This window comes from Hippichthys cyanospilos, chromosome 13 (genome assembly GCF_059441005.1).
Source record: "Hippichthys cyanospilos isolate Australia breed blue-spotted pipefish chromosome 13, RoL_Hcya_1.0, whole genome shotgun sequence".
NCBI lineage: Eukaryota > Metazoa > Chordata > Actinopteri > Syngnathiformes > Syngnathidae > Hippichthys > Hippichthys cyanospilos.
Window position 1 is genome coordinate 8,022,887 of NC_142381.1, and position 25,991 is coordinate 8,048,877.

Below are 25,991 nucleotides of genomic sequence, written 5' to 3' on the forward strand. Positions count from 1 at the left end.
GGCTTGTGCGCGGTAATACAGCAGCGCAGTGCTTAATGCTTCAGCCCCATCCTCTGGATCACAAGCACCACTGCATTAGGAATGAGCCACTGAGACTTCAGGAAATCTTACTTCACTCAAATACATTTAGGAAGCAATTCAATAACAAGGAGTAATCACCTGGTATCTATTTTGTCATTTTACAGTAATCGCTTGTTTTGGAAATGAGGTAAATGTTTATGGTTGTTTATCACCTAATTGTTCCAGACAGAAAGACAAAAGAAAAGATTAAGTGATGCTCATATATTATGCTCATTGGAACTAATTGGAAGCTTTACATTTTCTTTATGTAAAGGAGCCAGTATGTAATGCTAAAAAAAAAATGTAAACTAAATTGAAGATTGAGTTAAATTGGTATATTATAGTGTAAGTTAGCAATCACCAAAATACAAAATCTCAACCAAATCACAACTCTACTGACGAAATGTGCGGATGTAGTTAATAATTGACTTAAAGGTGCAGTAACATATGTTTACCCAAACTTGCCTTCACTTTTACAAAGTTTTCCATAACATAATATTGCATTTATCGTTATGGAACTGTGATTTGGGTCCTACAACATTGACTAGTGTTTTATTTGTATGCCTTGGATTTGACTGCGTACAGCAAAAATAAATGAATAAATAAAATAAAAACCAAAGGGGTGACATACTTTGTCAACATGTCACATAACGATTCCACAAAGCCCACTTCCCTTGTGGCCCCCCCTGCTAAAAATAGCGTAGCTGACTATGAAACGGCATGTCAATGAAAAGCCGCATGAGACTGTCTTTCAACACTCCTTTCGAGCATTGAAATAAATCCCTGCATTTTTGCAACGCTAGTATGCTACAGCATCAGCTATGAATCTTTTATGACATGTCATTTTTGGACGTTTCCCTCTCAGCGACATGGCGGCACACACGTGACACACATCTTTTCTGCCGCGGGCACTGGGCTAATCTGCTGTTAATCCACCGTGTCTGACAGCGAGCTGGGCGTGCACCTCGGACGACGGTGAAATGGAAAACACAGAATTAAGTCAAAACGTGAGCCAAAACCATGTCATCTTTAACATAATAGAACATTGTTTATACTAGCGGTTCTTGCTGAATTCAAACTCTGCTTACGTTTTTTAGGGGAGTTTTGAAGTTCGGTTGTGTTGTCATTCGTTGTTCTGTCTTTGAGGCAGGGTGTTTTTTAAATTTTATTTTGTGTACACATTTAAGTTACAGTGAGAGCGTCGCACGAACGACTGTCTCACATGTAGATGTTGTGGGATCGCTTACGGCGCCAGCCTTCCTGCGAGGAGTATACATGTTCTCCTCGTGCCCGCATGGGTTTCCCCAGCTTCTGCCCACATTCCAGAAACATGCGTGGTGGGGACATTGGATATTCCAAATCAGGCATGTCCAAACCCGGTCCTCAAAGGCCGCTAATCCTGCATGTTTTTTGCAAGTTTCCGTCCTCCCAACACACCTGATTCAAATGATTCTCTCATCAGTAAGATCAGCGGAAGCCTGATAACGGTCCTGATCATTTGAATCAGCTGCATTGGATGACGGAAACTTCAAAAAGGACAGTGGCCCTTGAAGACCACCTTTGGATATGCCTGCTCTAAATTGTCCTCCGATGTTATAGTGAGTGCAAATGGTTGTGAATTTTTGTATGCCCTGCAATTATTGCCTGGCAGCCAGTTCCGGGTGTACCCCTCCTACTGCCTGTAGACTGCTGGGATAGGCACCAGTAAGACAGCACCCCTAGTGAGACTAAGCGATTATGACAATGAATGGATTAATAGATAAATCAACTACTTATCTGAACATTGTTTGTCAAAACCTAAGATGGATCATTATAAAATTCAGAATTAACTGATGTGACAATATGTCAGATTAATACCGTTTTTCATTAAAAGACCCATCACAAGTTAATCCGTTCATTTGTTATTCGCTTTTTGGTTGGTTGGATGATTGTTTCATTTGTATTTTTTTTGTTTATTTACCTGATGGTTGGTTAGTTGGGTGGTTGTCTAGCTTTATATGATTGACAGGCGAACAGTCAAGGGTGTGGCCCACCTTCTACATGAAGCCAATTGACTGGCTGGTGTCTTTGACAGGATTAAAAAAAAAAAAAAAAACGGATGGGCTGCAATGATGAATGGCTTTAAATGTCAGTTCACTCAACTATATGTTGATTAAAGAAACAAGGCTGTTTTCAACAAAACCCCATCAGTATTTATCGCCACAATATGACTGGGAAAGAGCCATGAATGAACAATTTGCATTCTCACTGGGATTTCTTTGCAGCGGTTGAAAGACGAACTAACGGAATAATTCCCGCCATGTTGTCATAAACATCAGCGGGGAATTCTTTTCCCAAGTGACGCCTGATAGATTTGGGTCACGTTCCTTTCTGAACACGGACGCCTCCCTGCAGACTAGTTCCTCCTACCTAGAGTGTTTATGTCACATTTTTATTAATATATTTAACATTCTAACAGCTGCTTTTTTAACTCATGTTTTAACCTAAATTTGCATTTACATAACATCTCAATAATATATTTTAAAAGCTTTCTTGGCATTGTAATGCTCTCGCCTGTCCTTAAATTGCGTGTTCACTGGTACTGTATATTATCCAGCAGATGGTCAATTTTTGCTGACCTGCAAATTTTCACAGGATGTGGCTTACAAGTTTGAAAGAGGTTTTGTGATTCTTGGGTCAAAAGTATGTTTGTTTGTTTTTTTTTAATGCTATTTGCTGTTTTTTATGATGCAAACTAATGTTGAATTGTCTTAATGTGATGTGTCAACAAGGTATTGGTTTGAATGACATGTTTCTGTTTTTCATGCATTGGCTATGCAAAATTGTTACTCCCATTACATTCAGTCCTGTTCTTCAATCAAAAGAGTTGCACCACAAAAAAAAAAAAAAAAAAATATATATATATATATATATATATATATATATATATATATATATATATATATACACACACAGTATATATCAAAGTTCCCTGAGGCAGACCAATAGGCCCTTGTTTTCATCTGATCGCTTTGTATTTTTTTCTATTTTAGAAGTGGCCTCTAACATTTTCAAAAATGTTTTGTTGTACTTATATCCATCCATCTATTTCTATAGCCACTATGCCAGTTGTCTCAGGGCTGTAGGCGGGCGACACCCGGAGCTGGTTGCCAGCCAATCGCACGGCACACAGAGACAAACAACCATTCACACTCACACTCACACCTTTGGCGTGTCCAATGTACCTACCATTCACGGAAGGCCGGGGTGAGCTGAAATTGAACCCGAGGCGGCTGAACTGTGAGGCAGACGTGCCAGCCAGTCTGCCACCGTGTTGCCCTTGTATTTATATACAGTACATATAACACTGATATATAAAACACTATACATTACAAGCATTTGTGGGCTCTAAATTTTCTATTTATAACAAACTATTCTCAATGTTCTACCTGGATAAATAAAGGTTTAAAAGGGTGTTCTAAATCTAAATTTGTTTTTAAGCTCTCATAGTAGGTCAAACTTGCTCTAATCTCAACATCGTGTCTGCTGCAGATGATGAATGCAGACAGTTAGATATTTCAACAGGTTTTATCCCCTACCAAAATAAACAAGTACCAGTGAGATACTGTTGAGGTTAGCAATTCAAAACATCGCGTTTTTTAATTTGTGCTTTTGTCTAACATGATTATATTTTTCACAAATGTGCACTTCTAACAGTTTTGTCATTTTTTTCTAATATTTGTGTTTTTCTGTTCCGGTATATTTCATTTCTTTCATAATATTTTCATAATATGTATTCACAATAGTGTGCTCAACTGGTTTTCACCTCTACCGGTTCGTTCCTGCCGAACAAAATGAATCAACAAGCAGCTTGTGGGTGATTATGGAAGTAATCACTTCAAAGAGGTGATGTTCTATAAGTCGCCGTGCTTGCATCTATTTTCTCCTCTCGCAATCTGTAAGACTGGACGTTTTGTTTAAAAGTAAAAAAGAACAATGAATAAAATATCAGAGAAAATTGTATGTACTGTATGAATAATGTAAAGCGCCTCTCAAGGTCGGACCACGTTGTTAGTAGTCTCCCCCCCACCTGCCTGCACACTGTTACTTTTTGATCTTGTTTGCTGAGAGGGAGTCATTCTAGTCCATCCGCTTGTCTCTTTGACGCCCATGGTGGGAGAGACGCTATTTTGAGGGGAGGTGGAGGGAACAGAAGAATCAGGGCTCAGCATGAGTATGTGGTGTGAAGGCGGCGGAGTGCCGTGTTAGCACATTTGTGCCAAAAAGTTTCTCAGCACAGCTTGTTTGCTTCACTCAGTCACAATTAACATTCTCACTGGGCATTGGCTTTGCGGGTTTCTCATTAAAAAGGTACAAATAACAAGGGCCCGACCCATCAATAGTCTGGTCAAATGCAATTATTTGCCACTTACTTTAACCCTTTGCAATTATGTACTGTAAACATTTACGGCAGTCGTTGCATACGGGGAACATTGCTGTCACTTATTACACATAAATCCATACCATAACCTTGCATGCTTAAATATATATTATGACATTTGTTGATGAGGTCATTCTGTGAACCTGTCATCCAAACAAATCAAATCTTAATTTTTATAAGCAATGATAGATGAGTAACAATTAATCAATTATATTTTTTCTGCTAAAAATCAGCATCGGCCAAAAAAAAAAAAAAGCCACATCTGTCGGCATTTTCTGTTATCAAACCTTCCTTGTATATGTATTCCTTATTCATTTGAGCATTAAGAACATTATAAAATTATGCAAAACAACTGTATAGTAAGAACATATTAACATAATAAATTAATTTATTAATTAAATAGTAAATAAATTAAACCTACCTGCCAAGTTCTGTCTGGTTTCTTTGCTGTTGTGGGTTTTTTTTTTTCTTCACTTTCAGCTCATTTCAGTTTTGGGTTCATGATGTGTTTCTCTCGCGTCTGTCGTTAGTGTGATTTGTTCCACCTGTAATCCGCGTGTTCCCCCCCCCCCCCCCCCCCCACCCCCCGTGTCTCAGCCAATCAGCTTCCCCTACGTCTCGTTCTCTTCCAGGTGTTTGTGTTTCCTAATTATTGTGAGTGTATTTAAGCTCCAGTGTTTGTCGGGTCATTGTCTTACTTCTTTGTCCATGCTGCTCATTGTCTGTTTTGAGAGAGAGGGACTGCTGTTCCCCAATGAGTTTGGTTTATGTCTGAGTTTGTTTGTTACTTTACCCTCCTTTTGATTCTTGGGCTTTGCACCAAAGTTGATGAAACCTTAATTTTGAGCATCACACCTTCCGGCTTCCTCTGCAATTTTAGATCCACCTTTCCCACACCCCTCACCATCATGCCATGTGAATGTGACACTCATCTTTCACTTAAGGGTCCAGTGAAAACATTTGAAAGCAAGGTGACTTCAAACACGAAGATTTTGAACACATTTAATTATCATCATAATAGTTGTAAAAATAAAAAAACCTTTGCATGACCAAATTACACCAAAGAAATCGTTGAAATACATTTTCAATTACTTTGAGGCTTTTTTTTTTCAAATTAACCACATGTTTAATGTGAATGATTAATATGCATTCATGTATCTAGAATATCTCAAATGAACAGTTGCAGTGCTTTAACCTGCAAACAAATAAAATAATAAAACAACATAAACATTAAGCGAATCTAAAAGTGAAAGTAGCATCAGTTATTGAAGACAGCGAACATTGTGAGGTTTGTTGAAAGTGAGTTGGCATCATCCATTAGGCTTAACACCATACTTAACTGTAGAAGCAGCGATGTGTGCATCCTGCTACTCAAAGTTACCTGATTTCCACTTTTTTTTTTTTGCAATCACTGGTAAAATCTCAATGTGCCACCAAAGACAACAGCCTGACAAACAGCCAGCAACAAGTCCGCCTGTTGACGTTTGCCAAGCACAAACAGAGCATCCCGCGCCAAGACATCCGCCCGAGGCTTCTGCGCGCTAAAAACGAACCCCCCCGGAGAGAGCAACGCCACAAAGGCCCGGCCCCGAGCTGTTCCTCTGCAATTTCGATCCTGCTCGCCTCAAACCGGAACACTCTGAGCCAATCTGCAAGTCAATAATGCGCGTGGAACCATGATATCACCTGGATGAAGGATTTCAATAGAAAAAGCCCAGGGGAACTTGCTGGTTCCATAGCTACAATGCTAATTAATGCTAATGTCATCCATACAATGGATGTTATGAATAAAAAATAGTCCACATGGGAAGGGTGAACATTACAAGGGCCCCGTTGGGTGTTGATTTTTTAAATTTTTTTTATTATTAATTTAGAAGAAACAACAGCGGGCAAGTGCTGGGTCTATTGTTATTGACAGGTTGTCTGTCAATCATTGAATTGACATAGCAAACCTTCAACACCTGGAGTTCATCTGATATTTTTGTTTTATACACCATTGGAAGACTTCCTGTTCCATTTTGGAGAGATCTTCAGTCTACTTTCTGCATGTTGGAATTATAGACAGGGCCCTGCCGTAAGGGGAGGCAGATCCTCCATCCCCTCCTCTTCATACAAAGAGAAAAACAATAATAATTAATAAACCATGCAAGGGTCAAAATTTATTTATTCATTTTGCAGATTAGTTTTGTGCCTTAACTTGATTTGAGGAGCAATTTTCTAATTTTGTGGGGAATCTTACCTGGTCCTGAAGCAACGAATTTTACCAAACAATAACCATAACATTATCAAAAAAATATTATTACTGTTGCAAGTGCAAGTCAATGTACGAGCATACGAGGCAATGAACACACGCTCTTAGACGCAAATGCTGAACTAATGTTGCAACAAATAAAAAAATTGAAGTTTCAATGCTTTATCATTTGACACAGCTGAATATGAATGTCAAAAAGGCCTAAAACTCATAATCACTATCTGACACAAAATTCTGTATCTTGTTCCATTTAAATGCTGCACGTCCTCTCCTTTCTGCTCGTCATCGGCGCAAACATCACACATTGTTGGTCTTCCACAGGTGGCCATCTTGGGACCAGTCCAATTTGTTTGAAATGGAGGGCTCCAGAAATGCTTTGCTGAAGCCTTCTTTACCCAAGTGACGACCATGGCGAGCTCAGAGCGTGGATCGGTTGCTCTTCACTGTGTTTCTCACCCCACCTGGTGAAATCCACTCGTGTCATGCCACTGCTCTCGTATTTTTGTCTTGAATGGACAAGCCAAGCCATATTTTCCTTTTCATAATGGGTCAAAGTTCGCCGGAAAACTTATTCAAGCAGCCTTGTTGTTGAATTTGCATGTTCTCCCTGTGCCACCATGGATTTGCTCTGGATTGTCCTGTTTCCTCCTATGTTCCCAAAAATGTGCATGGTACGTATATTGAATGCTCCACATTCCCCCTAGCTGTGTGAAAGACACTGTGAAACAGTGAGTGGTTGTTTGTCTCTGTGCGCCCTGCGGTTGGCTGGCAACAAATTTGGGGCGTATCTTGCTTACTGCCCGAGGACAGGTGGGCTAGGCTCCAGCACGCCTGCGACCTTAGGATAAACAGATAAAATGGATGGATGAATGGAATTTCTTGGGTCTTTAAACTCACATTATCAAAGATTTGTATGGATGGTTATAATAGTGTCTATAATAGTAGTGTATTTAGGTTGTTGTTTTTTTTTTAAGTATTTTTACAATTAAAACAATGACACTTGTATCTGTTTATTTTGATTAAAGAGACGGACTTAGTCTATTACTGTCCCAGAAATATCAGATGGGCCGCACCGTGTTGCCTCTTTAAGAATATTGTCTAGTCACGTGAATTGTGACGTCACCCGGAAGTGACTCAAGCTGGGCAACATACTTATTTGAAATTGGAAGATGTAGTAATATATGCCGAATGGCCATGTATTGACAAGAATACATAGTCGTGTGAGTTTTTTTTTAATGTTCCGCGCATTTTTTTTCGGACAAGATGACGACGTCGCTGAAATTTCTCACTTTCACATGCCTGTTTGCACTTGGAAAAGCCTCACTGCCACTGGTTATCAACACATGGAGCTTCAAAAATGCGACGGTAGCAGGTATTTGTTTTTATCTAAATGTGTTTTTGGGTGTAATTTAGATAATCATAAGTCTCACGTCAATACCAAGTTTGACACCCGTGGATCAGGAAGCAGAACCTTTTTCGTGTTTTTACGTTCAGAGCGCCATTTTTTTTGCGTACGTAGTTGCTAGGCAACGAAAACATAGTGATGGTCAGATTGCGATCGAGGCTACATCTAATTTTACGTGTTTTTCTGAAAAAAAAAAAAAATCAGTGAATCGATTAGGGCTGTCTATCTTACTTTCTTCATCACAAAATGCCAGATACTTTCCAAGGTCTAAATCAGACGAGCATTGTTTTCCATGAAGATGAAGTTAGGCCTGTGTTGTTCATGTAGGGGCACAATTACTGGATTAATTATGTTATGGCTTGACACTGTACCATTCACAAAGTGTAGGGCAGTTCTGTACCAAATTGACACCCCTGCCCACTCCGTAACACCTCCACCAGCAAAAGCTTGCCTTGTGATAACTGGCTGATGCACAGCGCTCTCCCTGACCTCTCGGGCCATAATTTCTGCTCAACGTGAATCGACTTTCATCAGAGAACAGCACTGAGGCCCATTGGTCCCTCGCCCAGCATAAATGCTTCTTGACCCATGCAAGGTAAGGTACCTGTGCAGGTCGTCTAGCATGCAGAACATGCTGATGTAAATGATTTCGCATGGTCTGACGTGACATTTGGGTGCCTTTCACCTCCCTTAAACATGCCTGGAGTTGAGTGGAATTCGTCATCCGGTTTCTTAGGGCAGCGTTCATAATGTAGCAGTTATCAGCACAGGATCTGTCCGAAGGTCATCTACTTCTGCACCTTTCTTTGACTCTTCCAGTCTCTCTATCTCAGTTGCAACCTGCTGACGACACTGTGACACACCAAGCTTTAATTGAACCAGGACATTTCAAGGATCAAACACCTGCTGTGATTTTTGCCATTAAGCTCTTTGTTAGAGAACCACAACTTATGCAAAAGTATTGAAACATTTAACAGTTGGATATTTGCATTCAAAGACTTAGAGAAGGTCACAATAAGTTCACTTGTAAAGATTTGAATGAATTTTGGGCTTGTCCTGAAATTCCACCCAAAAGCCCAATACCTTTTTGTGAGTAGAGTATATATGTTCATAGAAGTATGAAGAAGACATGATCGGGGGGTCAATTTAGGATTTTGGGAGGTGAGATTTGATTTTGAATCAAATACATCAGCACTATGTTTTCTGATTCTTGGTGATAATTTGAGACCTCAATATCAGAGACTTGCGTTTGAAGGCGAGTGGGATTCATAACTGCCAACACACGGGTCGTCTGCCCTCGCTCCATTGGATTTGTGTGTTGAGGATGAGGCATCAGAAAGTCACAGATTGAAAGTGAAAACACTTTCGCGCTTGCTCGGAACTTATCTGTCAAGGCACCAGGTGTGCAACACGCAGCCGCCCTGACAGATGAAATCTGGACAAGATGGGAGTTCAACTGGAAAAAAATGTCCTGCGCTTGATAGGTGGAAACTCTTTAATTTATCGTCTGTACATCATCTTTTTTGCCCTCCCTCTCCTGAGGCTGATGGGGTGAAAGTGGGCAAGTTGGCGTGCAGTGTGTTTCAGGTATCTTTTTAGAGGATCTCTTTCTATTCTGAATTTCTGTTACAGCATCAGTTCAAGACTGGACATGGAGCAACAAGAAACCCGAGACCACACATTCTGAACAGAGGGAAGCATAAAAATGCTGCAGCGAAAGAAAATGTTTGCCCCTAAGTTATATCATTTCGTCTTGTGACGGCAATTTAGCACCCGACAATGTTCGACAGGTTAAAGTAAATGAAATAAAAGCTGGAAAAGTGGCTCTTGAATAACTTGTATACAATTAGTTGTAGCTCAGGAATCCCAAGCTTTTTATGATAAAGGCAAGAAAACAAGATTTTTTTTTTTTTTGTGAAATGCCTGTGAGAAAATGTGTCTCTAAAAAAATTGTTCTGAATTCTAGTTCAATTCTGATGTTTCAGTAAAAGCATTAGATAAAATTATCATTCCTCCTTTAGCCTAATGCCAACATACAATTGGAAATACCATTGGACACTAGCTAAAATTAGCACATCCATGGTGTAAAGAAAATAACAAGCTGAACACAAACGATGAAGCAACACATTTAGATTGATACAGTATGTAGCAGTCTGGGGCATATATATTTTATGCCCTACACAGAATGACTATCACTACCGTACTGAGAAACTAAGGAGCTGAGCATACGTACAATGCAGTACATCTCTGTCTCTTAACTTCATATGATTTATGCATCTCGTCTCAATCCGCGGTTTCATCGGCTCACGTTGTTTCGCAAACTATGTTCCACCATTGCTTGTATCCATGCAACCAGATAAATCTTTAAAGGCCCTGTAAATGGAAAAAAACAAAACAAAATACCGCGTTCGGATGCTGTGAGCTTGTCTCCCGAAAAAAATGAAACCACACCACTTAACTGTCAATGAAATACAAGTAGTAAAACCCGGAGAAGAGATTGCTACTTTGTCCAGCACCTTTCTCGTAACTATAAAAACTGCCATGGAAATAGAGAATATCTAGCTTGATTCTATCCGGTTGGGTGGACACCAGGCTTTTCCACAATATGAAAACAAGACTCTCTAAAGCGGCTACACCAGTGTAGAGCAGCTTTTCGTCCTTGGCTCTTCCTCCTCTCTACACTCATGCTTGGCAACGAGGCACTCTAAAGCAGCCACGACAGCCTGATCTAGTTCCACAAAAGAGTGTCAAAGAGTTCTCAATCTTTCTGCAGAAAAGTTATTTCAAACAATTGTAATATAGTCCGAAACAAATATCTAAATTTACTTTATCAGTCAGTGTATAATTGTCATCATGTGTTTGTGTTGCCGCTCCAGCGTGGGCGGTCCTGCAGTCTGGTGGCTCGGTATTGGACGCTGTGGAGGCGGGGTGCAACAGCTGTCAAAAGGAGCAGTGCGACGGCAGCGTGGGCTATGGTGGTAGCCCAGATGAGAGTGGTGAGACCACGCTGGATGCCATGATCATGAACGGGTAAAAACAAAAACTAAGAACCGTTCCAGTGGGTAATGAGGGAAAGCATCAACTGTGTCTGCATGAACAGTAACACAATGGAGGTAGGCGCTGTGGCTGACCTGAGGAGGATTAAAAACGCCATTGGCGTAGCAAGAGCAGTGATGGAGCGAACCGAACACACCATGCTGGTGGGACAGTCAGGTACGAGGATATTTAACACCTGAAACTCACTCCCCACGCTCTTGTATTGAAAGCAATTGGCAACACCAACCTGGCCTTAAAACCTGACTTTGACGCCCTAACTATTGCTTAAAAAACGTAAATCCTTATCCTAATGACAATTCAAAAAGAGTGATTTGCAAAGCTTAATCATGACAAAGCATTTCAGTGGCATTTCAGTCTCTTTTCAGTGGGAAAAGAGAGCACCGCCTAACCTTCCACTTCTTTCGTACAGCAATTAATAGACGAATGACAATGTAGAATACTTTTATTTTGAGGTTAGCCTTCGCAGCTGTGATAACAGAGAGTCTCTACCAATATCAACACACTGCTATTAAAAAAAAAAAATCATTGAATCACTGATTAACGACGCATAATAACGCTAATCAATTGTGCTGCCACTGTCTGATACGGCATGAATTTCTTAGATTAGCGCTAGCCACTATGTATGTAGCGCACATTCAAATGCTGTCGAATACTTCAAACTCAGTCCCAAAAATAAAAAAGCTTGTCAACGCATTAAACGTTCATAACTGCAAATGTCTAAAGAGTGCGGGCTTCCTATCGTCATTTGAAACCATAACCATGACATGAAATCCTAAATCAAAGCCCTTGTTTTACCACTAACCTGATTTGAGGTTGGCTACGGTGCCATATACTGTACAATGCCAAATAACTATTGGACACTCATCAAGTGATGTACTGTACGCATGTGGTCAGTAACAATACACAGGGGAAGGCTGTGGCTTCTAATCCAGTTGTTACTCAGAGGGCACAGAAAACATCCTAACGCTTGAACCCACCTCGTTACGAGGCAGGACGAATGCATGCTTTCATGTTGTTTACACTACGTTCTGACACTAATCACGTGCCAGCAGAAATGGAAACCCATCCGACCATTTTCTGCTGTCGGATGCTTCCAAATTGTAGCTTCCAAGTTGTTAAACAACAGCCAAGTCATCAGGTGTGATCTGCAATGTTCCACATCTTTGAGAGATGTTCTCCTTGTGCATATACTGTATTCCAATTCCCAGTCAGCCTGGACAGTTGTTCTTTGACCTCCTGCCATCGTTAAGGCTTTTTCTCCAGGAGAACTGCCACTAACAAGATATTTTCTGTTTGCTTTGTGTCCCCCCAGACAATTCAACTCTGTGAAGCCACACTTCTGCGTAGGGAAAATCCCACCAGTGTCTCAGATAGTCCCAGCGACAACCAGTCACTTCAATAGCATTGTTGACACTCCATTTAAATTGGAGCGTATTGTCACGGCCACGGATGTGTGCCTATGGAGTGACTGATTAGATGTCGTATTTACTCAGATAATGGGAGTGCCTACCGCTATCTGAAATTAATAGTGACAGTTATCCTTTCAGTAGTGAGGCAACTTCGTACCAAACACTAGAATGCTATGAAATTCTTTTGCATGTTGGCTAAATATACACAAGGCAGAAATTTGCAGAGTTGTCTAATCTAAGATATGAAACATGAAATTCACTTCTAAACCCAAAGTATAATACTGTTTAATTAAAAACACGAAGTATTGTGGAAACTGAGCATTGCCTTCTCATGCGGCTTGCAACCATATTTTTCACAACCAAATAACTTGAATATTTACATTACAAACAAGGTGGAATAAAAGATCTCTTCCTATGACTGTCAGGACAATGTAATGTATTGTTGTTTGCAAATTTGTAGGGATCTATTCTATGCACACAGCATTCTGAATACGGTAATATGAATTACGCAGTCCCATGTCTTTTTTTTTTTTCTTTTCAATCTTAGTGATGACCATTTGCCATTTAACATTGACTGAAAATGACAGCATAATTGCTCACGGCTCAGCTTGAGAACGTCATATCATCATGAGTATCGTTCATGTCTGCAGCAAGTGGCCACTTTCTGAGGTGGATAAAAACTAGTGGACTTTGCTGCATAACTTGTAACAAATAAACAACAATAGTACAAGTACTATTAATCAAAAATAATCAGTATGCCTTGTGGGGGCATATTGAACATTAGTTTTGGAACATTGAGGGATTTACTTCCCTTTGACGTAAGCCATTAATGCTGAGAAAAAAGACACATAACCACATTTATACATGAACCACGGCACAGCCACAACTAACGCGAGGTCAAAATGCAAAGTGACTAACGGATTTGAACGTTAACAGGGTTCACGTTTGTTCACTGACACCATAGCTACAGCCCTACACGTATTTGTTTTGTTTTCGTATTCATTGCTGCACAAACTAGTCCAGAACTTCGAGATATGTTAACATGAACTTTGGATCAAAATTGTCAGTCAACAAGACTTTTTTTTTTAATTAATAGAAATACACCTTCTAGAATATTTGACTGATTTTGATTCAGCGTAGCCAAAAATGACTTACAAAATGTGCCTAGTATCACAAGTGTCCTGTTTGTGATTAAATTGATGTTCAAAGCCAACTTGGGTGAAATTTATTCCGAAACTAATTTAAAGCAACCTGAAGGCATCTATTGAACGCTTATGTTTCACCCGCCGCATGTTAACGCCTGCTTGGACCATGAGCGCCTCCTCAGTCGCGATTACATTTTGATCAAATTAAGGCTGTAAAATTGGCTTTCATGTCAAAAAACGGTAAGAGGCCGTATGTCATCTTTCTTTGCAGCAACGGTGTTCGCAGAAAACATGGGCTTCATTGCCGAGGACCTGACCACCGACAAGTCGCTGAATATTTTCACGCAGTGGCTCAAGGGCAACTGCCAACCTAATTACCGAAAGGTGAGTGTGTCGCTATGTTGATTAGCGTTAGCTCCGGGCATGCTGTTACGAAAAGATATTAGGCTGCGAACTTGACTGGCATGCTGATAATTATGTCGTTCATGGCGAAAATGGCTTGTTAGGTTTAGAAGTGTTTCATTTCTTTGATTTATCCTGACCTTCTAAGTAATGGCCCCGAGAAAATCCTTAATCATCTTGTTATGGTGCAGGTCAAATGGACCAATGTAGTTTAATCTGGGCTTGTTTAAAAACCAAAATCATCTAGAGTTTTAAAACACACTCCCATAAATGTGATTGATTTAATCATATATTATAAAATGAAAACTGAAAATAACAACTATTACTAGGACATGGAGAATATACCTATTTGTTCAAAATAAACCATAGATAAACTCTATAAACTGTCATAATAAAACAAAGTCTTTTTCTTTAGCATGTTGAGTTTGATTTTTCTTAAAAGATATATGTCTTTATGATTTTCATTCTTTATTTTTTTTTCATTCTTTATTTTTTAGGGTCCATTTAACATTTAATCCATTTAACAACAAACTGTTTATGGTTATCAATCATTTATATCTGTTACTGTTTTTTTTCCCCCCTGCCAGAACGTTTTTCCCAATCCATCCAAATCATGTCGTCCCTACAAGCCCCAAGAGAAGCTGGGATCAAAAAAGCAACGTCCGACTAGTATTCGCTCCCATGACACCATAGGTGGGTTTTTTTTCCCCATCCATTTACATTAAACAAAATGTGGTATTTTAAGGTGGGAAATGTAACCCTCCTGCACCAGTTACAACTCGACAGGAAATTGGATGAACGAATCTATTACAATATTATGCACAAAATTGATCCGAAAGTCAGCCAATGCGAGCGAATTCCAGTGCTGGGACTTCGATAAACACCTGTTAAGGAATGTGCCCAAATGCTTGCACTTTTAATTATTATTATTTCTGACCAGGTATGATTGCATTTGATCAATACGGCCACGTGGCTGCGGGGACATCTACTAATGGGCTCACTCATAAAGTTCCGGGGTATGTTAATCATTCTGATTTCGGTAAGAAATATGCATGGTGCATTCAGACAAAAATGTCTATTTTGTATGGCGACACAGTCGAGTTGGGGACTCTCCAATAGTTGGGGCGGGAGCCTATGCTGACAGCTCAGCCGGAGCCGCCGCTGCAACTGGAGACGGAGACATCATGATGCGCTTTCTGCCCAGGTAAATAAGAGTGCACCGATAAGAGAAAACGGAAAGGCATTTCATTGGGCTTCTTTTTTGATTGCGGTCTTTTGACATATACTATCATAAAGTTGGTGAAACAAGGATGGAGCACAACTTTGAGTATTTATGGCAAAATGAACTCAAGCTGCGTCGCAAGGAGAAATTAAACAACTGCTTTGTACGCGTTTACCATTACACTTGAGCTGCATCTCACAATGTGGGAAATCTAAAACACACTTAACCCACAACAGACACAAATTACGGACATGAACACAAGAAAGTATGAAGGGTTTAGGAAGACAAGATTTATTTTGGTTTTTGGAGCGCTGAATTTGACTCAAAAATTAAGTTTACTTCCTATATACAGGTATGCCTTATATTTGGGGAGTCACGATACTGCGGTTATTTGCTTACTTATTCCTCGTGGTATGATTAGCTGTTACGGTACGATTTTTTGTCAGGTGTGTGCGCGTGTATATATATATATATATATATATATATATATATATATATATACACAGTGGGCCCCCGGGTTACGAACTTAATCCGTTCAGCGGCTACGCTCGAATCTCGAATTGCTCATATAGCGGGCAATCCAAACCCATGTTAATTCGTGAATGCGTGCAACGCGCGCCGAAGCCTTAGGTAAAAACGACACACTGTATACATATATTAAAATTGAGTGACATAATCTGCTGTACACTTGCATTATATGATAAATTCAATGAATAAATAGCTTTTACCTTTGAAACGACGAGACTTGAGCTGGGTGTAAGCAGAGGGGGGCAGAGTCTAACGCTCAAAGTTATTACGGCGATAGATATGCTATTGGTCTTACAGTGTTACAGTAACTCTTTCAGTCAGGGTGCAAATCACGCAGATACTAAAACATCATCCTCTTATTTCTTTCTTTACCGCTGCTAGTAATTTTAGAAGCTATGTCTAACAGATAAAGTTTGCAAAGTCTTCACAACATTCCGTTTTTCACTAATTTTCTCTCCTTCCTTCCATCCTGTCCCATCAAGCTAGATAAAGGCGTTCGGCCAATAGCATATCGGCATTTCTGTGATTGACGTGTGACGCCGGCCAATAGCATCTCCGTGAGTGAGACCGGGTGACCTTAATCGACCAATAGCATATTCGCATCTCCGTGACTGACTGATAATTATTCGCACTTTTTTTTTAAACGGTTGGAATGTATTGACAATTAATTTAAAAAAAAACACACATTTAAACCAATGACAATTCTTTGTCCTGCAATCGGCACATTTAATTTCATGTCAGCTGTTTTTCCCTTTAGCTGTACAAACACTACACTTAAATGGTAATATATTTAGACACCGTGAGTGAGACAGTTAGTGTGACGTTGTAAGACCAATAGCGTTCATTGCTCGTAAGGCGAGAGGTTTGTTCGTAAGTGGAGGACAAAAATCTCCCTGATCCACGCTCGTAAGGCGAATTGTTCGTGCTCGTAAGCCGGGGGCCGACTGTATGAATGTATATATATATATATATATATATATATATATATATATATATATATATATATATATATATATATATGCGCCTTTTCTCAAAAATAGTTTTATACTGGATATTGTAGACCATTGACCTAGGAGTCCATTAATTTGGCCTATGAAGCATGTTAGCGTAGATTCCGCCTTGAGGGACAGCAATGCACCCCGAGCTTACTGTGACAGCACGCTTAGCGGCCTTGACAAGCCCTCGTTAGCCGGCCTGATGCCTGTCCAATGCCGCACTGCCGACAGTTACTTGGCGGTGGAGCTGATGAGGGCCGGGACGGATCCCTCGGCAGCCTGCAAGATGGCCATTTCGAGGATTAAGAGGCATTACAAGGACTTTTTTGGGGCGATCATCTGTGCTAATGCGACAGGCCATTATGGTGAGTTTTGGGATTCATATACACACATGGATGGCGCCAAACGCGCTGATGTGCCTAACATAATTATTAGTTACCTGAGAGACAATATTTGGGAGATTGTTGGGTGTCACAGTAAAATTCACATAAAAATGCTTACATTTTCAAGCCAAGTGGATTTTTAAGTAAAAATAATATGTGTGCGTCTATGTGTCGGAGGCGGGGGAGATGCTAACAACAAAACCAATAAATTACGTTTGCTGTTTTCAAAAGGCGCAGCTTGTAACAAGGTGCCCAGCTTATTGCAGTTTCACTACATGGTGTCAAATGAAGAGTCCAACGTGCCCCTTCTCAAGTCAGTGGATTGTTTTTAAATTTTGATTAATCCAAATATTTTGAAGACAATATGAAAACAATAAAGTAAAAATGGTGAAGCGAGACTTTGTTTGGTGTCTTTACTAAACATCTAAAAACTTTATTAGAACTCATAATAAGGAGACGCAATATACATATAAGATTGACTTAAATAAGTTACATACGGCAATATCCATGAAAGCACGTTTAGAGAATATCCTTGTACTGGTATTTTAATGTGGTTTTTAGTCATAATTTAATTTTCATTACGTGCATCATTTAATTCTTAAATAAGCGCCACTTTCGCTCTCCACCCACTGGAAATAATCACACTGTTTACCCTTTTGGAAACCACAGGTGTAGAAGTCGCGACCGTTGTTGGGCCCCAGTTTGAGCACAGTTCTCATCACGCATCGTTTGCCGTGGTGACAGGAGGGAAAGTGCGAGTCAGCCCACTGCAATAACAAAACATGGGGACATATTAAAAATGTATACTTTTAAATAGTTTAATCCAAAAAGTATTCGTCTGTGTGTCCATGTGAGTCTGCTTTTGCATGTGTTTTCTTTCCCCAATCTTCCATTTAGTGTTGTTTTTTTTCTTAAATGTTTTCCAATAGTAATGTTAACCTTTTTTCCCCCAATATATAAAGATATATAGAAAAAAAGTTAAAAATAAAAACAAAAACAAGAAAGCGTGTCATCTTTTCAGATAGAAAGTTATACATTTAAGAAGCAAAAAGTCATTCTAAGAAGTTGCACAATTCGGTATTAAAAATTCAAACAGGAACAATAACTATCTGAAAATAAATCAGGCTATAGCAAGGACATTTGTTTTGGTTTGTTTTTTAGGAAAAAAAAGCAAGATCTTAGAAGAATACATTATGTTCAAGAAAAAAGGTTAGCTTAACCTAAAACTGTAAAATTACACAAAGAAATCATTTTTAGAAAAGAGTATCATCAGTTTTATCAGAACAATTTTTTATTTTTCCATTGAAAATTAAATAAGTTACCTTAGGAAAACAGTAGTAAAATGGTGTGGTGCAATAATTGAGCCTGGAGTACTTTCACAAAAATATGCCACACACATATAAGAAAGAAACCTGAGGAATGTTTGAAATTGTGACAGATTACTTAAGTGAAACGTCTAACCTCAAAGAAGTTGCACTTTGCCTCCCGGGGCAGTGAGCAGGCATAAAACCGTCGTCCTTTATTGTCGCCGTCCTTGTGGACCACTCGCACGAGAGCTGGGCGACCATGGGACGTGCACAAGGGAGGGTTGCAGGGCCTGCTCTCCATCCCTGATGTCGTGTGTGCACTAGCAGAATAGAGAAAAGGGATATGAAACAAGAAAATAGACTGCTTTCTTCCAATAACATTGCACCTTTTTATTCAATAGTGATTTTATTCTCTTAAATTATTAATTGTTTTATTACGAAATATTCAACTTTATTCCTCGTCAGTGGACCCCCACATTCTCATGGTTTGGCACCAGCAAATTCACCAACCTCTTTGTTGAGCCCCCCCCAGTAATTTGTGACTTATCTCCCCATCCAAAAACAACTTTTCTGAATGCAACTTTTTATTATGAAAAAAAAAGCCCACTTTTATTCTTGGAATATTGCAACTTTTCTGTATGCATGGGATGCACAAGAGGGGGTCCGGCGGGACCGTGATGCGTCCCTGCTGTCGTGCGCACTAACAGAGGAGATGAAACTTGCCTTGTTAGGGTGAAAATAACATGAAAATAAAACTTGAGCACACTCAGACCAGGGAGGCTCTTATTATTGTTATTCATGAGCGAGTCACTCACCCCAACTTGTTCGAGGGACCGCCATCAATTCTCATTTTCTTGCACGGCTGACTGGACGAGGCCGGTGTACCCCCGCGAGACAGCTCAGGCGCCTCGCTCAAGTTGGAGAAAAGCAAGGTGGACGTCCCAAAAGCGGAGCGCCAGTTGAGTTTACGCTCCTCTCGGGGTTTTGCGAAGGCAGTGCATGGGTACCGCACCAGATCGGTAAAGGAGGGCGCAGAGGTGTCCTCTTTGTGGACTGCACAAGAAGCAGGAAGAGACATTTCGTGTTTATTTTAGGGCTCCACTCATAAAACATTTTATTACACAAACAACACTCGTGAAGACTTAAATGTACTCCTGAAAGTCCGCGCAACTCCTTCTATTGGGCCAATTTCAGGACATTCCAACTTTCTGATGGTATGTTTTTAGTGCCGTTTTTTTTAATCCCCATTATATAGTGAGCTGAATGGTCACAGTTGTATACATTATTGCAATACTGTATTTAATATACTGTAAGTTAGGGCTTTGGGCTAACAGGAGGGGTAGAAGTCAAAGCATTTGGGACACTACTGTAACACAGCCCAACAAAAATAAAAAGAATACCTAAAATATTACATAAAGAAAATCTAAAAATATAAAATTTCTAGTTAAATCAAAATACATACAAGGGAAAATTCTGACAAACTAAAACTGCAACTGACAAAATATTTAGAACATTTTTGAAGTAAAGGTATTACAAACAGCTTCAAGTCGGAATAATAATTAAAATAAGAATCAATACCATCGTCAGACATCTTGATATCTGCCTGACTTGGCCCTAAAAAGCACGGCACGCATTACTGTTCTACCTAAGTCCTGTGGATGGCACACTTTTCATGACCAAAAAATGTATCTTAACCTGGAGCTCTGGGAGTGAGGCAGGCATCACAGCTTTTGGCAGCAGGGCGGTTGAGGAGGGTGCATAGGTGACAAGCCCAGTCCTCTTCCTCCCTCTTTGCCACGTTATCATTCGCTGCTTCTCTAGTGCTGGCCCAGCCAATCAAGGTGTTCCTGACTGGAAGTTGACTGCAAGCATGAAAACAAGGACACTTTAGCTACAGTATTGTAAGAATGGTGACTGAATACTATTTCAAACTATTTACTGTAAAAGCGGTCCAAATAGAAGTAATTTTAACAAAAACTAAGAAAAATAAACCAAAATAATAAGAAAAGAATCATTTAACAAGTTTGTGTGCGTGTGTGTTGGGGTAGCCTTAGAAAACAGAAAATATTACCATAAAAAAAAAACAAGAAAGTAACACAAAATGCAACATTGGGAGAAAAAAAAAAAGTTTAGATATTTGTGTTTTTTAAAACTGAAAAATAATGTGTTGGCAAAAATATTACAAAGTAGAAAAGACAAAATATTTGATCAAAAATACGTGTTAAACAAATACTTAAACAAAAAATTTGACAGAAAAATTCGAAAGATGAAACAAAACCATGGAAATATGTGAAAAAGGAAGAAAATTAGATGACCCATATACAAGAATACAAAACAAAAAATATTACACACAAAAACAAGTACAGTGAATAAAGAATTTAAAATATTGCACAAAAATATACCACAGCTATATTGGAAAATGATGCAAATGAGAAAAAAAAATGTAGCAACCCACCACACCAAAAATGTTCCGCAGCCCGCAGGAGGAAGCCAAGTAAACATTTGCATATGTAGCAGCTGGTGAGGCAACACCAGTAGCAGGCGGTGTGCATTTAAATGATAGTGCTGCAACATAAAGCTCCACTATGTTTGACAAGAAGGCCGCCAATCATCGCGGAGATGAATGGAGGGATGGATGGAAGGATGGAGTCATGCTGATGGCTGCCGGCCGCAAACTTCCCTCGCAGATTGATCTGTCAGCTGTGTAATGTGTTTGAAGGGCTTTCTGCGGGGAGCCCTCACTAAGCCTCGCACAAACACCAGCCAGGAGGTGTTGAGCCCGTGCTCTGTCTGGCAAACACGCACGGAACACGCGCATCGAGGGCGCCCGAAACACTTCCCCGCTCCCTGCCAAGCCCATCTGCCTGCAAAAGATGGCCTCTCATAGCTGAAACCTTCTATCCGGAAAGCTATGTTGAAGACAAGGATAATGGCTCCAAAGCTTGTAAGTATCATTTTAGCAATGTGTGGTTGTCAAATGTAAGCTACTATCCATCCCGTTCTTTTGTACATATTCTACTGTTTTTACTGTGTACATGTCAGAATAATTGTAAAAATAGTGATTATACATTTGCTATAATAAATAGAACTCCTTGCAATGAAGAAACACTTTGCGACATAATAAATGTAACTGCTTGTTAATGCAAAAATGTGTGCTATGAGAAGGTTGCTGTCTCGGAGCTCACTGTGGGGAAAACGACCAGCCTGAACAAGCTTGGCCACAGTCAATGTCCATAGAAAGACACGTGTACAGGGTTCCGGCTATGTTGTTTTTAAGGTGGGAGCCCTTATGTAAATTAGGGACTTCTAAAATCAAACAAAAAGAGAGGGTTCGGAGGGGCTGCTTCAGAGTGGAGTAGAATTGATCTTGTACAGTTCTTCTCTGTTCTCCGCATGCATGAGAAAGAAAACATGCTTTCTCTCCTTCTTTGTGTATAGTTTCTCACAAATGTCCAACAGGTGAACCTGACAGTACGTATACTATGAAATTTTACAATGTATTGAGGATAGTAAATACATTAAATAAAAGTTCTATTATTCACATGTTAATCTTTGAATGTACAGAAAAATGAAACAAAGCTTAGTCAGATCTTAAATCTTAAATGAGTGGCCTTGGTAAGCTGAACAATGTGATTTATTTATTTTTTTGTATGTCAGACTGTTGTATGCTTAGCTATATTTTGTCTTGACTTTCAACGAATATTGTACTTAGATTTCACAACATGTCTACTGAACAGTCAAAGTGAAGCACCTATTAGAAAACCGCTCACATGTTTACTGAGTATGAAGTATGAAAAACATTGTATGGTCCCCATCATCTTCCCCCGACCTCAACCCTTGTTGAGTTTCCAATGCGTATCTTTAAAAGGAAACTCTGTGAGGGTTGTAGGCAGTATACCATCAAAGAGCAGCTTTGGGTGGCTAAATCAAGTTCTACGAAAATCCTCGTTCTTTAGGTCACCCAAACTTAACTACACTCACACAGGTCACTATATAAGGGACATCAACACAGTGTTTTGCCCGCACCTGATATGGATGCTGCTGGTGTCACGCCTTTGACATTGCTCGCAGAAGTATGTCATCCTGGCGTTGTCGCCTAGACGACAGACGGTAATGGCCCCAGAGCAGCGGTCGCACCGAGGACGCTTGTAGACTTTGTAGTGTGTGCATAGCGAAGAGCCAGACTTCCGACACTGGCAGAGAGGAGAAGAGTGTGAGTAAGTGTTGAAAAGATGCCATGCGAAACCAAAAATATGTTCAAGTAATATGGACAGCATATCGGCTAAAATGTAACATCATATCAGTTAAACTATAAACTGCAAACAGGCAAATTATACAAATTGTCACTTCACCCTAAAAGTGCAGTTTAAAAAAAAATATAAAGAATGTTGGCAGTCTTTTGAAACTAACATGGAAACTAACTACTTATTATAAATTTGGAGACGGGATGTAATATACTCCTCAGTCTATATTTTAGACTTCACATAAAAATCTTAGCCAGAAAAACAAAAGATGGACAGAAATACAAGAAATAGGAGTTAAAATTTTAGCTGTAAGTATCTGTGCATATTTGTTTGAAACATGCAAAATTATCAAGCCAAAAACTGATAAAATATTGAAAAAAAAGTAGGAAAATTAACCCAAAACTATAAACATTTTCAGTTTTTTATTGAGTTACCTTTAAAATTAGATAAAATACATAAATAGGCACAATTAGACCATTTAAAAAATGAACTTAATTGAAGATACTTAAAAAATACATGTTAGATGTGTTTAACATTCCCAAAAACCGAAAAATAACTACTGTATTTGACAAAACACTACAAAAGACAAAAATAAACATTACATTAAACAAGTTTCAGTAATAACTCATAATAACTCAAAAAGACAAAATGGGTAAATTTGGCACATACAATAAATAAAAATACACTCCTAAAATGTACAAAACAGACAATAATATAATACAAAAAAATAAGAGAAAATATATAAGACAAACAAAAGTATAATTTGAAAAGATCTTTACACAAGAATATCAAGCAAATCCAATGCAATTAAAATAAAAATAAATGAAAAAAATGTAACCACAGCTAGAATGCATACCTGAAAAATCTCACCTTGTAAAAGAGAAGAGTGAAATCACGCGTCATCTTTACCAAATGGTGAAGCTGCTCATCTGACAGCTGCTCCACCTGAGGATGACGCAACAGCAACAAATGATTCTCATTACATAAAATATTTTTAAGCATACACATAATTAAAAAAAAAAGAGACCACTTCAACATTGCAAATTGCAAAACGTAACCCCCGTAATAAAAGAGGTACCACTTTATAAGGACATCATTAGGTGACCCTCCCCAAACCAATGAATAGTAAATGTATGGCTTGTTTAATAAAATGTAAACTATGCTAATTCCTTCACACTGAAAGAATATCATGATTTAAATCAAATCCCAAAATTATATCTTTTCTTTTGCTGCGCAGTGTTACTTTCTGTGTCTGCACCCCATTTCACCCCCCACTCAACACACCAGAAAGTTACGCAAAGTAGGGTGTCTCAGAACGTCTCGCTTTTTTTCTCCCATCATCAGCACCACCTTCGGCTGCACACCATCCATCATGTATACCTTCACGGCCGGGTGTAGGCCCGCGTCGAACAGGGCTTCGTTTTTAATGATGTTGCCCACTCCCGGCATGACAGCCTGGTCGAGGAGGACGTCGCACAGCATCCGGCCACCGTGGCGTCTCACCGCCTCGGCCGAGCGTGAGGGAACGAATGCCGAGGAGCACACGTCCAGGGATTGAAGAGCTTGAATGCGTTTCTCGCAGTCGTCGCTCACTCTGCGAGAACACAAAACACCCACACATACAATATATGAGTGCACACACTTACACACCTAGATACACTCATATTTGCACACGTGCACAAACAGTACTGTACATACATATACACATACAGTACAAGCAAATCACATTTTGAATGCTTCTACGGCACTCAGTTTTCAGAGTGTTTATGAGATCAACAATAAGTCAAAAATAAGTCCTACATGGAGAAATTGAGTGCTAATTAACAAAACCACGCCCTAGAGCACACTCTCTGGAATGGGCTCACAAACCTCGATGTGAAGTCACGATCCCGTTCTGATGTTGGTCTTACCTCAATTCAACCATGCTGTCAAAGAAGCACACTGTGTCGCCGGCCAGGTGGATTTCCAGCACGGGATTAGAGCCACCGGCACCACCAGGTTTCCTCACTGCACCGTTGATTCGCATAGAGCCATTCATGCCAAAGTGGACTCTAGAAGAGGATTCACAATATTAAAGAGTATGAAAGCATAAACCTTTAACTTGACTTTTCCTTATAAAAATATATATAAGAAGAGCTTTCTCTTAATAGACTGGATTATGTTTACATGTGGGCAGCACGGTGGAAGACTGGCTAGCACGTCCGCCTCACCGGTGGGGGTTGCTATTTTGTTTCCTAATCCTTCCAAGGTGGAGTCTGCATGTTATCCCCATGCCTGTGTGGGTTTTCTCAGGGTACTCTGGTTTCCTCCCACATTTCAAATACATGCAGGGTAGGCATAATAGGTGTGATTGTGAGTGTGAATAGTTGTTAGTCTTTGTGTACCCTGTGATTGACTGGCAAAGAAGCTGAGGGTGTACCCCGCCCACTGTGAGGAGAGCTAGGCTAGGCTCTAGCAAGCAGATAACAAGGATGTTTACATGTGTTTGTATTTTATTAAAAGTGTGTTTAGAAAAAGTGTGCTTGGAAAAGTAAGTGCTGTAAATACTATGAGAATATGCCGAGGCTATGGCTGGGGTATCCTGTACCTCAAAGCTTTCGGGCCAAAGTACATAAACAACTCCTTCCCCAGGGTGTTTACGCCAGTGTACTGACATCCTTTTAGCCTCTGGATGGCGTCGTTTCGTTCCTGCTCGCATACCTGAAAACACACGAATGTCACTGTACAGTACACCGCTGAGGAAAGGTTTTGGCAAGTCGCAGGCTAAAACATTAATGTCAGACTATTACTACAGTGACTTATGTGTTCTCGGTACACTTGCACCACCTAGCTAAACTAGCTAAACTTTTTCAGACCACATACCTTCGTCGTGAACATGCTGCCTCGCATCTCTTTCACTCTCTGCCCTTTCTGGATTTTCGAACGTATCTTCTCGCCGTTCAATGTACACCCGGGACCTTCAACCATCTTTCCCTTTTTTTTCAAACAAAGGAAACCTTAATGTTTAGGAAGTACCGTAGACCGGTTGTCTACCCCGCCAGTTATTCAATTTGACGCATGCGCAATAAGATTTTTCTCTGGGCCGTAACGCGGAAGTTAAGGTAAAAGGCCTTCTCGCGTAGACATAAAACAAAACAGCAGAAGGCGCCAAAAGCCGTGAGGA

The 25,991-nt window shown here is 39.8% G+C and overlaps 2 protein-coding genes across 3 annotated transcripts; one reads left to right on the plus strand and one right to left on the minus strand.

The window, feature by feature from the left end:
* Positions 1-7,269: 7,269 nt before the first annotated feature.
* On the minus strand, positions 7,270-25,869 carry neil3 (nei-like DNA glycosylase 3). 2 transcript variants are annotated; one of them, XM_088432083.1, is made up of 11 exons: positions 25,691-25,869; positions 25,416-25,528; positions 24,739-24,879; positions 24,209-24,422; positions 23,699-23,773; positions 22,611-22,777; positions 20,280-20,446; positions 19,400-19,637; positions 18,739-18,904; positions 17,930-18,044; positions 7,270-7,569 (listed from the first exon to the last, which is right to left on the minus strand). In XM_088432083.1, exons 1-11 carry the CDS (start codon positions 25,793-25,795, stop codon positions 7,547-7,549), a joined length of 1,524 nt encoding a protein of 507 aa, XP_088288209.1. In that variant the 5' UTR covers positions 25,796-25,869; the 3' UTR covers positions 7,270-7,546. The 2 variants fall into 2 exon arrangements, with proteins under 2 accessions (XP_088288209.1, XP_088288208.1); XM_088432082.1 differs by lacking the exon at positions 7,270-7,569 and having other exon boundaries at positions 17,674-18,044.
* On the plus strand, positions 7,845-17,673 carry aga (aspartylglucosaminidase). Its single transcript, XM_088432084.1, has 9 exons — positions 7,845-8,103; positions 11,013-11,166; positions 11,237-11,349; positions 14,019-14,131; positions 14,737-14,842; positions 15,090-15,165; positions 15,246-15,353; positions 17,126-17,259; positions 17,509-17,673. The coding sequence occupies exons 1-9, from the start codon at positions 7,995-7,997 to the stop codon at positions 17,607-17,609; spliced, it is 1,014 nt and encodes a 337-aa protein (XP_088288210.1). The 5' UTR covers positions 7,845-7,994; the 3' UTR covers positions 17,610-17,673.
* Positions 25,870-25,991: the final 122 nt, after the last annotated feature.